General features: G+C 39.3%; 1 protein-coding gene across 1 annotated transcript in view; it reads left to right on the forward strand.

Moving 5' to 3' along the window:
- The first annotated feature begins 3,734 nt into the window (after window positions 1–3,734).
- The window catches only part of LOC135209065 (cytochrome P450 4C1-like), a 13,610-nt gene continuing 1,391 nt past the window's right edge, over window positions 3,735–15,953 (forward strand). Inside the window, exons 1-11 of the mRNA XM_064241641.1 lie at window positions 3,735–3,852; window positions 4,186–4,317; window positions 5,628–5,709; window positions 10,215–10,330; window positions 10,788–10,878; window positions 11,538–11,723; window positions 14,000–14,069; window positions 14,245–14,477; window positions 15,207–15,385; window positions 15,543–15,711; window positions 15,845–15,953. The exon at window positions 15,845–15,953 is cut by the window's right edge and continues 71 nt beyond it. Of these exons, the coding sequence (XP_064097711.1) occupies window positions 4,204–4,317; window positions 5,628–5,709; window positions 10,215–10,330; window positions 10,788–10,878; window positions 11,538–11,723; window positions 14,000–14,069; window positions 14,245–14,477; window positions 15,207–15,385; window positions 15,543–15,711; window positions 15,845–15,953 (1,349 nt within the window). The 5' untranslated portion in view covers window positions 3,735–3,852; window positions 4,186–4,203. The remainder of the gene's footprint in view (window positions 3,853–4,185; window positions 4,318–5,627; window positions 5,710–10,214; window positions 10,331–10,787; window positions 10,879–11,537; window positions 11,724–13,999; window positions 14,070–14,244; window positions 14,478–15,206; window positions 15,386–15,542; window positions 15,712–15,844) is intronic.

Here is a 15,953-nt window from a genome sequence, read left to right on the forward strand (position 1 = left end):
CCAAGGGGATACTGTAAAGAACCTAATGTAATGCTTACAGTGGACCCTATTCATATGGATCAAACCCATAGGGGCCACTGAATTGAAACTCAAGCTTCTGAGGAATTTGGTCTTCATTAGAATCCCATTTCCTTGCATTGAAAATAAGATTAAGCTTTCGTCCCAAACATGGATAATTAATTATTGCATCTTTGTTTTTTCACACCTAGTTCCACCTTTCGTTATATAAACCGAGAAAAAATGCGAGGAAATTTCTTCGGCCCAATCAAGGTTTCTTTACAGCATATAATGTTGTATGACATTCTCATGCACGACCCATGAAACTCTTAGCCATGGCCTATAAAAATGTCAGCCACGGCCGCGTGGTGTGGCCTGTGTTGCTGGCACATTTACCGGGCGAAACACACGATCATGGCGAGTGTTAACCTAAAAAAAAAAAAAAACAAGAGGCTAAGGGGCTGCACTTTGGTTTGTTTGGTCATTGGAGGGTGGATGTTCAGCGTACCACTTTGCAGCCCTCTAGCCCCAATAGCTTTTAAGATCTGAGGGCAGACAGAAAAAGTGCGGACAAACAGACAAAGCCGTCACAATAGCTTTCTTTGAAGAAAACTCGAAAGACCTATGAAGGCAATGAAAGCCTGTTATTAACAACGATTTAATCGACTGAATTGTCCAAGTAAGCTATACAGAGTATACTGTAACATACGCATATAGCCTTCCCCTATTCGTGAGCTTTCAGCTTGAAAAAGTTCATTCATACAATGGGATGCCCGGAGTTCACTGATTTAGTTCCTGGCTCTGAGAGGCTCTTGATACGACATGCGGAGCGAAACGTAATTTTGCTACTTCAGTTATCTCTAATCTATATGTATAAAACTCAATTTCTATCTGTTTGTTCGCTATGCACGTCCACACTATGAAAGCTAGGGCTACCAAATTTTTAACAGACTCTCCTCCCCCCCCCCCCAGGAAGGTCTTAGTGTAAATCCGAAATTCGAGAGCCGTTCCTAAGGGGTCACAACCCCCCTTTTCATACTCCCTCCTTTTTTACAACTTTTGGAGTTGACAGCTAGGTTTTCGTAAAAATCCGAAAGGTTTTCGTAAAAATCCGAAATTCAAGAGTCATTTTCACACCTCATTTTTTACAACTTTTGGAGTTGACAGCTATGGTTATCAAATTTTTACTATAGAGTCCCCTCCCACCATGAAGGTTTTAGTCAAAATCAGAAATTCGAGAGACGTTTCTAAGGGGGTCATAACCCAACTTTTTCATACAGCCTTAATTTTTACAACTTTCAGAGTTGACAGCTAGGGCTACCAAATTTTTAACATAGACTCCCCTACCCCCTTGAAAGGTTTTAGTCAAAATACGAAATTCGAGAGCCGTTTCTAAGGGGGTCGTAACCCCTCTTTTACATGCCCACTCATTTTTTTTTTTTTACAACTTTGGGAGATGACATCTATGTAGAAGTGTTTCTATAGGTACAAACAGGCTCCCCACAATATGGGGCCCATAAGGCATCCTCAGTATTATAGGGGGGGGAGGGGGGGGGGGAGGGGGGGCCAACCCCCCGGGAAATGGGACTCGAGGGTTTCCCACAATGTTAGGGGGGCAAGAGGCCTACACCCTTTCGAATTACCGGCCAGGGGAGAAGGGGGTCGTAGCATACATACCCCAAAGGGTCAAATAACTCGTCCGAAAGACGGGTACAGCCACCGCCATCTTGAATTGATAAATCTCAATTCAAGATGGCGGTGGTACAGCTGCTATGTAGTTTTATAAATGCATATATTAGTACGTTTGGAAAAGGCCATGTTGTGCAGTTACGTGGATTAATAAACACAGTACCCGTTGATATCTAGCTACTCTACGTGCAACTTTGCACTTGAGAGACATTGTAGTATATAGTGGCGATGTACTTGGAAGGAAAAAGTACAATCGTTACATGTTTACACAGACAGACGTTCGCAATCAAAGACACATCAATAGATATCACATTACCTTGATCAGTGATCCCAGTTTCTCTTCGTCTTCAACTTCTATGGGGGTTTCCAACCATCTTTGTTATCTGTGTACAGAAAAGGATAAAACGTATTATTGAAAGGCAAAATCTATAACTATGGGTACAGTTACTCTAACCACCACAAGAACTATCACCCATACGGTGGTTAAATAAAAAAAAAAATAAATAAATAAAACAACTATAAACAGTTCAGACTTACTTTTGATGAAAAAACAGGAATAAATACAACAGAAACTTTTCTAGTACTGTCGCAGTAATTGGTATACCTCAATTGATTTCCTTTCTTCTGGATAAATTCTATATTTCTATTAGATTTCTAGTAAACGTAATGCTGACACAATCGGTGAACCTCTTCCGGGAGACTTTGCCCATCTAAATACCTCTCGAGATTAAATTCTTTGACAAAAATTGTACCACTGCTATATCCGTATCAGATATATCCCTGTCGACAGACACAAAGGCGTTAAGTATATCTTAGTTTTACCAGACCACTGAGTTGATTAACAGCTCTCCTAGGGCTGGCCCGAAGGATTAGATATTTTTACGTGGCTAGTTACCAATTGGTCACCTAGCAACGCGACCTACAGCTTATTGTGGGATCCGAACCACACTGTATCGAGAAATAAATTTCTATCACCAAAAATAAATTCCTCTGATTCCACGTTGGCCGAGCCGGGAATCGAACTTTGGACCCACCGAATTGGCAGCCGAGCGCAAAAACCACTCGTCCAACGAGGAACTACACAAAGGCGTTAGCAATGGTGGATACAAGAGAGATGAAAGGGGAGAGAACTGATGGAGATTACCCTTTGCATTTCTTTGAGGAATAAAGAAAGGAACAAATTTTATAAGTATCAAACTAGCTCCCTTATAGTGTTCATACGACCCACAATGCATCGGTACAGAATTTTTGGTACGACCTTGAATGTCTTCTTATCCTTTAGCAATAGTCTTGAATTAGTTCAGTCCAAGCAGTCTGAAAGGAAGGTGTTGCCACCAGGTGCTAATATCTTCAAGAACTATTCATGATTAATAAGGAAAACAATGTCATTCGAATGTCCAGCTTATCATAACGCAGAGAAAAACAGCGCAGAGAGGAAGGTCAAGAGTTCCAAAGACTGACAATCCGAGGTTCACCGACTGATTTTTCAGAGTAACTAACGCAAGAAACCGTGTGTATTGCATCATGCTGCAGGAAAGAGAGTATGCTTTTGAAAAAATCATAACTGATACCATTATATTTAATATGATTTTATTTGAGTGATAACATTCAGATTGTCAAGCCATTCGACGCTGAAGACAGTAACAAAAATAAATAAAGCTGAAGTGGTTGGAGGGCGAGACTGAATGAAAGAACGCGGGTATAGAAGTAAAAGGCTAAAAAGTGGGTACTGTTAGAGGCCGTGAGGACGCTGCAAGCACCTTTTATTAATACCTACAGTGCACCACGTGTGGTGCAATGATGGCACAATCCTCACGAGGAATCATCTTTGATGCAGACCTCATGCGGCCTGAATGATTAAGAAGAGTCATGTTCACTTTCGCAGGCTCACTATGATCTACAGTAAGGATATTAGAAAAAAAAAAGCAACAGAGTCATTTATGGTGCAAAGTCTAAAAAACTTATCGATTTTATATCAAGTAGCCCATCAAGGCGCCTCTTCTTTGATTGTTTTCACGCGTAATCTCGTCTATTTCATCGACAGCGATAAGGGACCACCAAGGAGAGCAGTGATATAAATTAAGAGGTCAAAATGCCATACTCCTTAATCTTTCCGAGAAGCGCTTCCTGCAGGACGAGCTTCTGGTCTAACGAAGTAATTTTGAGGTTAGTTTATGGCTCAACTAAATGTGAATCTAGGATTGGGACACACTGGAAAGGTGTTGCATTGAGAAGGATTGCGGTTCTTACGCTAGGAGGAAATGCCCACATGGAATCTGAGCCTCGTTAGGGTACCATTGCTTCTTAGCTGTCTCTACTTCATACACTCAAATGCATGAGGTTTTATGCTTCATGTACTGTGCGAGCTGATGTAAGGCATTTACAAACGGAGGGAAAAAGGGATGAAAGGTTTTTTAATGCTTTATACTGTCACGAATTCATTTTCAGTATTTGCCAAGACAATGACTCCGGAATAACGCAAAATTAATTGTCCCACAGGTTAACACGACAGCAGCGATGGCCTGGATACGGTCAGGTGAAGCCAGCTTTGGTCCTGGTGTTGTTGCCCTGGCCAGTCTCATTCCTCTCATCATGTTATTCCTCAACTGGATTATCAAGAGGAAAGGAAAGGTATGTGGCGCGGTATTATTATTATTTTTTTTTTTCTTTTGCTCTATCACAGTCCTCCAATTCGACTGGGTGGTATTTATAGTGTGGGGTTCCGGGTTGCATCCTGCCTCCTTAGGAGTCCATCACTTTTCTTACTATGTGTGCCGTTTCTAGGATCACACTCTTCTGCATGAGGCCCGGGGCTACTTCAGTCTCTAGTTTTTCTAGATTCCTTTTCAGGGATCTTGGGATCGTGCCTAGTGCTCCTATGATTATGGGTACGATTTCCACTGGCATATCCCATATCCTTCTTATTTCTATTTTCAGATCTTGATACTTATCCATTTTTTCCCTCTCTTTCTCTTCAACTCTGGTGTCCCATGGTATTGCGACATCAATGAGTGATACTTTCTTCTTGACTTTGTCAATCAACGTCACGTCTGGTCTGTTTGCACATATCACCCTATCCGTCCTGATACCATAGTCCCAGAGGATCTTTGTGTGATCGTTTTCTATCACTCCCTCAGGTTGGTGCTCGTACCACTTATTACTGCAAGGTAGCTGATGTTTCTTGCACAGGCTCCAGTGGAGGGCTTTTGCTACTGAATCATGCCTCTTTTTGTACTGGTTCTGTGCAAGTGCCGGGCATTCGCTTGCTATGTGGTTTATGGTTTCATTTTTCGTATTGCACTTCCTACATATGGGAGAGATGTTATTTCCGTCTATCGTTCTTTGAAAAGATTATTATTATTATTATTATTATTATTATTATTATTATTATTATTATTATTATTATTATTATTATTATTATTCAACACAAGCAAACATTCAAATTGAAGAAGCCTAAATGACCAGTAACTTACCAGGCACACTCGAAATGCAGAATGACCACAGGATTAGCACAGTAAAGCGTAGTAGATTCTCATTAATGTGTAGCTTTGTCGAGACCCACCTACATAATATTATTATGGAAACGATAAGTTCAAAGCTACAAAAAGACGTGTACTGGATTCTGACAGGCTGGTTGGGCAGCCCAGCAAGCCAGTCACAATTCAGCACACCTTTTGCCCTTCTGCATCATAAAACTATATAATAAGAACTACTGAATATATAAATCTCCCAATCAAAGCTCACTGTAACTGTACTCGGGATAAATTAACAATATCTAACGCAATCTATCTATTTGCTTTTTAAGGGGGGCTGAACTTAACTGTAAACAAGTTATTGATTTTTATCTTTATGATGATGTAGGGGCTGGATGTGCTGGTGCTAAAGTGACAGAGTTGCACTCTGAACCTTTGATATCTTTTTATTAATCGACGAATTTTCAGGTAGATGCCATTGGACAGCTTCCAGGCCCTAAAAAGCTCTCAGCGTTTGCGTACTCGAGGATAGTCGGGACCAGTGCTCCAGGTAAACAAAAACTTCGTTCATATATATATATATATATATATATATATATATATATATATATATATATGTGTGTGTGTGTGTGTGTGTGTGTGTGTGTGTGTGTGTGTATGTGTGTGTGTATAACTGAATCACGAAAGTTTGGAACGTGATAGATGCATAAATAAAGGTATAAGGTATAAGCTTATATCTTTTTATATATGTGGTACCTCGAGATACGAAATTAATCCGTTCCGAGGCGGCCTTCGTATCATGAGTTTTTCGTATCTTGAACCACATTTTACATGTAAAATGGCTAATCCTTTCCAAGCCCTCCAAAAACACCCCAGTAAATTTCATAATAAAAGCTAAATTGACCTATAAACAATAAAATACTACAACAATTTGGACCATTCAATACCTAACTTAATATGTACTGCTAATATGTACTACATAGTACCTGTAAATAAAGTGTATTAGTGTACATGGTATACAAGAAATACTGTACGTACATACATATGTATGGAGTAAAATGTGGAAGCTTACCTTTCAAGTAAAGCTATCTCCGAAACTGGCGACAGAGGAGGAGGACAAACGGCAGATACGTACACTTAACTTTACGAAACACATAAAAAAATGTCAGGAAAACAAAACTGTAACACTTAACTTTACAAAATCCTAAAATTATTTTTTTTTGTCTCTTTTTGAGTTTTACGTTTCTTTTACTATTTTATACTTTACATTTTTTTTTTTTCAAAATTTCAACTTCTTCACCACTTTCAACTTTCTGTTTTTTCGTAGTATCACCTGGTTCTTCCTTTTTGCTTACTCCAACTAAAGGCCTCTTTAAAAAATAACTATCCAAGGAAGATTGCTTCTGCCTGCTTTTGACAATGTTCCTGAAACAACTCAGGCAAACATCATCGAACTGTGCAAGCATAAGACCTGTGTAAGCCTTTTCGGGGTGTCTCTTTTCTACGAATGATTGCACCTTATGAAAAGCAGCTAGAGCATCCTTAATTTCTGCCGTTGTCATAGAGTCATCGTCCTCCTCCTCGCCGCTGCTAGAGAACTCTTCTTGAACGACGTTATGTTGCATGGCCTCCAACTCCTTCAGGTCATCCGTCGTAAGCTCCTCTTGGTGCTCCTCGAATCCCTCGAAGTATCGGGCAGATACGGCATCAGGCCAGAGTTTCCTCCACAAGGAATTCAAGCTTCGCCTCGAAACCTCCTGCCAAGCTTGGTCGATGAGTCGGATACATATTACGATATCGAGATGCTCCTTCCAAAATTCACGCAAGGTGGGGTTTGTGGTATCAGTGGTGTCGAAACATCTCTTGAAAAGATGTTTCGTATACAGCTTCTTGATGTTTGATATCACTTGCTGGTCCATGGGCTGGAGGAGAGGGGTGGTGTTAGGCAGAAGATAAAGAACCTTGATAAACGAATACTCCGCTAGGATATCTTCCTCGAGGCCAGGAGGGTGAGCAATGGCATTGTCCAACACCAGCAGACATTTCAGAGGGAGGCGCTTCTCTCCCAAGAATTTCTTCACTGTCGGGCCGAAACACAGATTTACCCATCGGTGAACAAAAGTCTTGTTACCCATGCTTTCGCATTAGCCCTCCACATCACTGGAAGCTTCTCCTTAAGCACTTTGTGGGCCTTGAAGGATCGAGGAGTCTCCGAATGATACACAAGTAGGGGCTTCACCTTGCAATCCCCACTGGCATTCGAACAAAGTGCAAGCGTAATCCTGTCTTTCATAGGCTTATGCCCGGGTAGCTTCTTCTCCTCCTGCGTGATGTACGTCCAATGAGGCATTTTTTCCAAAAAAGGCCAGTCCCATCACAGTTGAAGACTTGCTGAGAACTGTAGCCTTCGTTGAGAGTCATCTCGTCGAACGTCTTAATAAAGGCTTCAGCCGCTTTCGTGTCCGAGCTGACCGCCTCCCCATGCCGCATATATATATATATATATATATATATAATATATATATATATATATATATATATATATATATATATTTACGGAATTTTTCGAACCACCCATGAGAAGCCTTGAACTCTGGGGTTGGCGTTGATGTCCCTTCTCCTCCATCATCTTCGGCCTGGGCAATCAAATCGACGAAAATAGCGCTGGCCTTGTGGCAGATTGCCGTCTCCGTTATCGTATCGCCAGTGATTTCTTTGTCTTTTATCCAGACAAGAAGCAGCCTTTCCATTTCATCGTGCACGTGGCTCCTCTTGCTGGACAAAATAGTCACGCCCTTGGAAGGTGTAGCTGCTTTGATGACAACCTTCTGCTTAAGGATGGTGCCTATTGTCAACAGATTTCAGCCATATTCCTTGGCGATCACACTCAATCGCATACCAGCTTCATACTTTTTCATTATCTCCATCTTCGTCCCCAAAGAAAGCATCCTCTTCTTTCCGTGAATTTCAACTTTCTTGGGACCCATGACTACGTGTATATACTGTACGTAATTACTGTACGTTATGTAGTATACGTATGTAGTAAAGTTCTCACACAACACGATAAAGTATACTACAATGAAATCACTAATGAATTTACGTTAATAAACGAAATCGTATAGAACGAACGAATTCCACGTGTGTACGATACCGATAATGCCGCGAAGTGGCCGAAAGAGCACACCGCTACGCAGATGCATCATGGGATCATGGGAGAGATGCTGACCAATAGGAGAGAAGGATCTTATGGCGGTGACTAGCATCAGGAACCAATGGGAGAGCAGGAGGATGGTGGCGAGTCTACTCTGTTGGCGGCGTGTGAATTTTAAAATTGTTATCGGTGGTCCGGGCAAATCTCGGACTTTACAGCAACAACCTTTCGTATCTTGAACAATTTTCGTATGTAGAGCCGCAAAAATCTTCGTATCTGCTTTCGTATCTCGAGTTTTTCGTAAGTTGAGCCTTTCGTATCTGGAGTTACCACTGTGTATATATATATATAATATATATATATATATATATATATATATATATATATATATATATATATATATATATATACACATATATCGATCTTGAGTGCATAGTGGAAGTCCTTGACACCTCTGTACTGAACCTAAAAGGTATAGGTTCAAGTCTTGGGACTTTTAGATGCACTAATCATATATACATATGTATAATTCCTATAGGTGTAATTTACTTCCAGGATACTGTATTTGTGACATTTATACATACATTCATATATATACATATCACAAATACCCGTGAATATAGCATTCACCATATCCTGGAAGTAAATTACACCCATAGGAATTACACATATGCCACTAGTACATCTAAAAGTCCCAAGACTTGAACCTATGCCTTTTAGGTTTGGTACAGAGATGTCAAATATTTATCCAATGTGCGATCAAGATCGATAGCTTATTGGGTAAATCTCTGTAATGACATAGGCTCGAATCCTGATCAGGCCATATGCATTTACCATACATAGTTCCCTTAAGGGTGCAAATCATTCCCAAGGTTAAGTCAATCCGAAGTTAACGGGTATTAGTTGCTTGATATCTGAAAATAAAAAAAAATCGTGTGCGTGTATATATATATTAAATTAATGGATATCTCTATAGATATATATATATATATATATATATATATATATATCTATATATATATTTATAATATAGATAATTATTAATATATATATATTATATACATACATATTTATACATATATATACACTTGAAGGGGAGGATAAGGTGGAAAATCTGTATGAGACCTACTAGTCAATAGTGTTTTCGTTTTGCTATAGTTCAAGCGCATACCCAATGGTTACACTATTCATTAATCCAGTCTTTATCATGATCAAGACTAATGGCAGCTTCATTTCTCATGAATGCAGACTTGACTACACCCACAAGTGTTGCATCATAGGCATACTTACCAATCCTGTTTTTCAACTTCCGTACCAATTGTAAACACTAAAAATAACAGCGGAACAAGAGCACTACCCTGCGGTATTCCAGGCACAATAGGTCGTGGTTCGCTAAAGGTCTCATCAATAGCATCAGTTCTAATCTAACAAAACAAAACACCACTCCCAAATCATACTTAAGGCAGACAGCAATTGCCCACGGACCTATGCATGTAATTAATTTATCTCAAAAAGACTTACTTCTCAGCCACTTTTGTTTTAGGGACTAAAAATTATGCCTCTGACAGAGGAATGAAAAGATGCCAGAATCTCAGAAAAGACAAGTATTGAAAAGTAAATATTGAAAAGTACAATTTCTATAGGCCTTTTGTTTGGAGTCTCCATTACTTTGGTTTCAAATCTCAGATAATATACAAAATAGGGGGATGCTGAAACACTGAGGGAAGATAATCGTGGACTAATCAAAGTACCTAAAAGAATTAGTATATGATTTTAATATACTTTTGGTTGCAGTGAAATCACCAAATGGTTAAGAATGAAAGATATAGTGTCCATCAATTACTCCATGCTGACATAACTGTTGTCCTAATCATGCTCTTCTTCGATCTTCTTGCAAATGCTAGAGAACTTTCTCCTTCGATCTGGAATGAGCTACATCTGGAGTTTTAAGGCTCCCATATATCAGATACAGATGGGGTCAACCAGCCGTGTACATGCTATTAAAGCCAGGGCTGCAGAGGTGAGTTCAGTGTTCCATAGTGGCTTACAGTCCATCCACTCTACAGTAAAACAAGTCGTAAGCACATCTTGACAACTTATCACGCACACATATCACAAATAGGTTAGATCCATGTCAATGACTTACTGGTAGTCCTTCCAGAGCCTCACACCGTTACTATCCAGTATTTCTCAAAGATTCGTTCTCCACTCACAGGCGTTGAAATGCTTTCAACCTGCTTGTGATATGTAAGCGACGAGTTTCCTACATATGTTGACGACATGTATTACTTTAGCGTGGACACACCCTTAATAACATAGCCTTGCATAATGGTCCAACCACCTAATAAACAGTTAGTCACAGTACTCAAGTGTTGATACTAGTTTCCTATTGTGTGAAATAAAATGCCCTTTTATCATTCAACGTTTATAAATTCGTTTGACCTCTGTAATCTCTCTCGTTCTTTTTGTCTTAACAGTTGGTATTGAATACTATCAGGAACATAGACAAGACTGATGGCTACAAATTTCTCCATCCATGGCTTGGTACTGGCCTTCTAACATCCACCGGTAAGCATATTGACTTTCCCTTCTTAAGGAAGCCTTCCCAAGTGCTATTGTTCCCATCTTTGCTGCCTGTGGCTTCATTTATCAGTTCTAAAATGCACCGATTCCAGTGCTGATTTCTTCAAGAAAATTAAGGAAATCTTATCTTGATACAATATTTTGGAGGTCTGTCATCAACGATTGACAATAAAATGTCTTCTAGTTTTTCCAGTTCTGTGAAATGATATCTCTAACCATAGTCACACACAACCCTCTTAGCAGCAAATGTGATGGCTTTCACCTTAGCTCAAGGAAAAAATTCAATGAAAGGCAGGATGACTTGAAGAAAGATACTGTCAAAATTCTAAATATTGTAGCAGTTTTAACAAGTATTCTCTCTCTAGAACCTTATTAATACCCCACTCACTATCTCGGATATTTTAGGTTTCACTCTGATCCATTATCACTGACATCAAACTTCTAAGACATTTTGCAATATTCAATCATGATCATATATATTTTTATACCTATTTGAAGCCCCGATCAAACTGGGAAGCAGTTTCGATCAGTCACTTTGTCCACATTGTTTAATCTCACTGAAATACGTATAAAAAAATTCTTATAGGCAGTTATGAGTTATTTCTGAATAGAAGGGATATAAAAAGAAGCTCATTTCCACAAAGGGGAAAAATGGCAATCAAGGAGGAAACTCCTCACACCAGCATTCCACTTCAAGATCTTGGAGGATTTCGTTGATGTCTTCAACGGTCAAAGCAACACTCTGATCAGGAAATTAGGAGAAAAAGCGGATGGGACTACATTCGATATATTCCCTTACATCACTCGCTGCGCACTGGACATAATCTGCGGTAAGTTCGCATTCTTCTGAAGTTAAATCAGTGACATATGCTACTGAAATAAAAGTTTCTACATTTCCATCTATAGACTTGGCACAGGCCATTAGGACGGGTAAATATTTGGCTACTTGTCCAGGGATAATAGATACGAAATTTTCAGGAGCATAGACAAAGGGAGACACATTTTGGAGCCTTTCACAATAAAAGTTAAAGAAATAGGAAACTAGTTTCGAAAAGTAGGTGAAGTGGGTGAATACCGACCGAGGGGAACACCAACCTAATGCTCTGGTATAAAAGCTATTTAAAATTTCGTGCCAAAACTCACCACCAACACAGCAACCATCTCAGTAAACAACGCAAAAGCAACAGGTTTACGCCATCACGACATCTGAGTTCATCAGGTAAGAAAATTAATTTTTTTGGCTGTCTGTTTTAACTTTTTCTGCTTCTCATATAGTGTCTCACGTCCGTGAATATGGCGTGATTGTTTCTAGTTAAGTTTCATTACGATATTTAGCCATACTAACATATTATTGAGTGAGATGAAGTGCATCCTTTGAAGTGGCTGCCATGGCATTGTTGTGAATATTTTGAAATATTTTTGAAATTTTGAAATTTTGAAATACATTACAAAAAGTAGAAGAGGAAATTTTTACTGGGTGGGTTCAACTTTACCTATTCATATGTCTAATGTCATTAAGTCTTTCTGGTCTAGCCTACTGCCTTCTTGGAAGCCTGATCATCAGTATCATTATGCTAAAAACAGGAAATTTGGTTCTTGGGGGTTCCCCCACCCCTCGGTTGGTGTTTCCCCACATTAGAAGAACACCGACAGATGTGGCAAAAATTTTAAAAATAAAAAATATGACACTTATTTTCTGAATTGAGGATTTACGAGTATACCATAGGTAGGCCATGTTGCGTAGTTTGTTTTGGGCACAGTGTGCACTCTCTCAGCTACAAAATGGAATTTTTAAGCAATGTATTCTACTAGTAGGTTGGTATTCCCCCACCTCACTAGAGTTCTTCACTGTAAGCAGTTTTTTTCCTTAAAGCAAAAAAGTATCAAGATTCATAGCAAGATAGGAATAAACTGATATACCCGCTCCCTCAGTAGCTGTTTTTAAAGTGGTGCTTAATAGAGTGGGAAAACTGACAGTAGAAGTCAGATGTTTACAGAGATGTTTCGTGGATGCTTCAAGGATTGTGGATGGAAAAAATCAAATTAGGAATACTGGATGCAAGATCATGACAACCAAGCCATGGATTGGTTATGTTCAATTACTGTCAAAATAATAGGCAAGAACTGATGTAGCTGAACAACGTCTGATGAGTTGGCAACAAATACAGAAAAAAGCAGTTTTCGGGATGATTTTTTAGTCAGTTTGTGCCATAGTAAGTGTTAAAACCTCTTGAATCCATTTTCGGATAAAACAGCGGCACAAAAACACAAACTGACCCTTAAATGTTTAATGTAACTCATGGAATGGAATATAAAATTTGGTTAAAAGACCAAGCGCTGAAATCTATGAGGTTATTCAGTGCCAAAACAGAAACTGCAAGTAAATAAGGTTTTACAGGTGTAATAGGAGGAAAACCTCACAGCTGCATTATAACGCAATTGTCAGGAGAGGGTGGTATGTAAGCCTCTGTCCACCCTAGCAGGCACCCTGACAGGCAAACAATTCCCAATAAGACCCGCCCACACGGTCGAGCTTTGCTCGATGAACTCTCCTCAATGTGACGTCAGAAGTGGAGAAACATTTTCCTGCTTCTGACATCACATCGAGCAAAGTTTGTCGGGCAAAGCTCGACCGTGTGGATAGGGCTTTACCCATTCCACTAGACTGACCAACCAAGTGCAGCTTGGGGCAGAAAGGACGCTGCAAAGAACCCTTAAGTAATGCCTGCAATGCACTATGTGAGGTGCTCTTATGGCACTACCAGCTATAGGGTATATTGTAACTCAAGGTCGTAGTGCATAATCTCAAGAGGTCAAGACATGTCTCCAGACATTAATATTTTGAAGAGCAAATGATCAAATCCAAAATGTTCGAAAAGGTATTAGAAAAAATGTAGTAGCCATTAAAATTAAACGGGTAATTCGTCTTTGTTAAACTGGAAATGATGATACATAAATATTGTTATTAAATTAATACTTTCACAAATGTCCTTTTAATGTGACAACCAATTGTAAAAATACAAAGTTAAAAGTGTAAAAGTGTAAACTGAATCATGACTCAACAGTCTCCCTCCATGAATATCTGTACTTAACTGTTTGTTCACAGAAACGGCAATGGGTTATACAGCCTCTGCTCAGGACGACACGGACTCTGAATATATGAGAACGTTAACAAAGTAAGTTTTACACAGTTTTTTATTTTAATACTTAAGAAAATAAACTGTCAACTGTGTTTTTACACGAATGCTGCTTTTTTCTGCCTCATAGCTGCTTTAATCAATGTAGCACAAACATAAAACAGGTTTAACCTCATTGTGTTTATCCAATTTTTCTTAACACTGAATCCCATAGGCTGGTGAGATTGGTACGGGAGAGGCTATCCAAGGTATGGCTCTCCATACCATTCGTTTTCAAGCTACTCGGTTATGCTAAAAAGCAAAAGGAGTACCTGGCCATAGTGCACGGCTTTACTCAGAAAGCCATCGTGGAAAGGAGAGCCATCAGGGAGAGACAAAAGTCATGTGAATCCCAGAAGGAAAACAGCCCTGAACCCAGCACTGAGCAAGATGAGATTGTGTTCAAAGGTTGGTAGGATCTTCTCCTTAATTTGCTTGCTGTAGGATTAAGGGATATTTACTATTTTTTCATTTTTTTTTATTTTGAGGTGAGAAAATTTTCATTTGCTTGCAGTAGTTCAGTGACTTTCGTCATTCCAAGTCCGGGTTGCAAATTCCCGAGATGCACACTAGTATTGCACCTCCCTGGTTTTTTGCCATTGCCCTAGGTTAGGTTAGGTTGAGTTAGGTTAGGTTAGTTCAATGTAGAAAAATCTACGTAATTTGGGTGAGGGAAGCATGATGAAATTATTTTCAAGAAGATTCTATGGTTAGGGTTTTATGATATGACGTTGCAGTTTTTCAGGGAAGGTGTGGTACTATGTATTGTTACAGTTCAGGAATGCGTGTCCGGCTAGTCTGCATTTTTTGTGGGCTCATTGTGGATGGAATGGTCAAAACATTCCACTTAATGTTGCGTTAAAAAGAATATCCTTAGAAGATACAATGCCTTGTACTGTTACTTATGTCAAACTTTTCCTATCATATCCTTTTTGAAAACATAAAATTCTCTGATTTCATCATAAATAATGTAACTGCTAAAAACCAGTAACAGATAACGATAGCTAGCGAACAACTTTCATAGAGTTCCCTGATACAATCTTGAGACTTCCAGCACAAGCTTAGGCCTGAGCAAAAATCCTTTTTGTCTTATGTAGTCTTGATTTATTCATTATTTGTTTATTCTTTCTTGTCAAGGCAAGAAAAAGTTACTGGCCTTCCTGGATCTCCTTCTTGAATACTCCGATGATGGCAAAGCCTTGACGGATGAAGAAATTCAAGAAGAAGTCGATACATTTATGTTTGAAGGGCATGACACAACCGCCGCCAGTATCAATTGGGTCTTGTATTTCATGGGTTATTATCCAGAGATTCAGGTGAGACGTCTTTATCGTACTTAAATTTCTTATTTTCTGACCAAGCACAAACACGTAACAAAGTAAAAAACAAAGATAAAATGTCTAGAAGAAAATAAGTTTGGATGTCAATTCATACAGCTATATCCACAGACATTCATTAACTCCAAACTAACAGGAAAAGGTCTATGAAGAACTGACCTCAGTTCTGGGAGACCCAGATCAGCCACTGACAATGGCTGACATCAGAGAGCTCAACTACTTGGACCGATGCATCAAAGAATCCCTTAGACTCTACCCTTCAGTGCCATTTGTGGGGAGAAGACTGGGCGAAGACATTGTCGTAGGTAAGGTTATGTATGAGGATAAGATCCACAAATGTTTTTAAAAAATGAGAAAACCATTTATGATAATGCCTATCGTCTTTTTCATGTACTTACAGAAATGCAAAGTTCAGTTCAGACCTAAGCTTTTCTTCAGATAATTACAGAGTACCAGCTGGGGCAGAGATCACGATCCCACCCTACACTCTCCATCGAGACCCAGAGCAGTTCCCAAACCCTCAGATCTTCGACCCTGATCGCTTCTT

This window comes from Macrobrachium nipponense, chromosome 37 (genome assembly GCF_015104395.2).
Source record: "Macrobrachium nipponense isolate FS-2020 chromosome 37, ASM1510439v2, whole genome shotgun sequence".
Taxonomy (NCBI): domain Eukaryota; kingdom Metazoa; phylum Arthropoda; class Malacostraca; order Decapoda; family Palaemonidae; genus Macrobrachium; species Macrobrachium nipponense.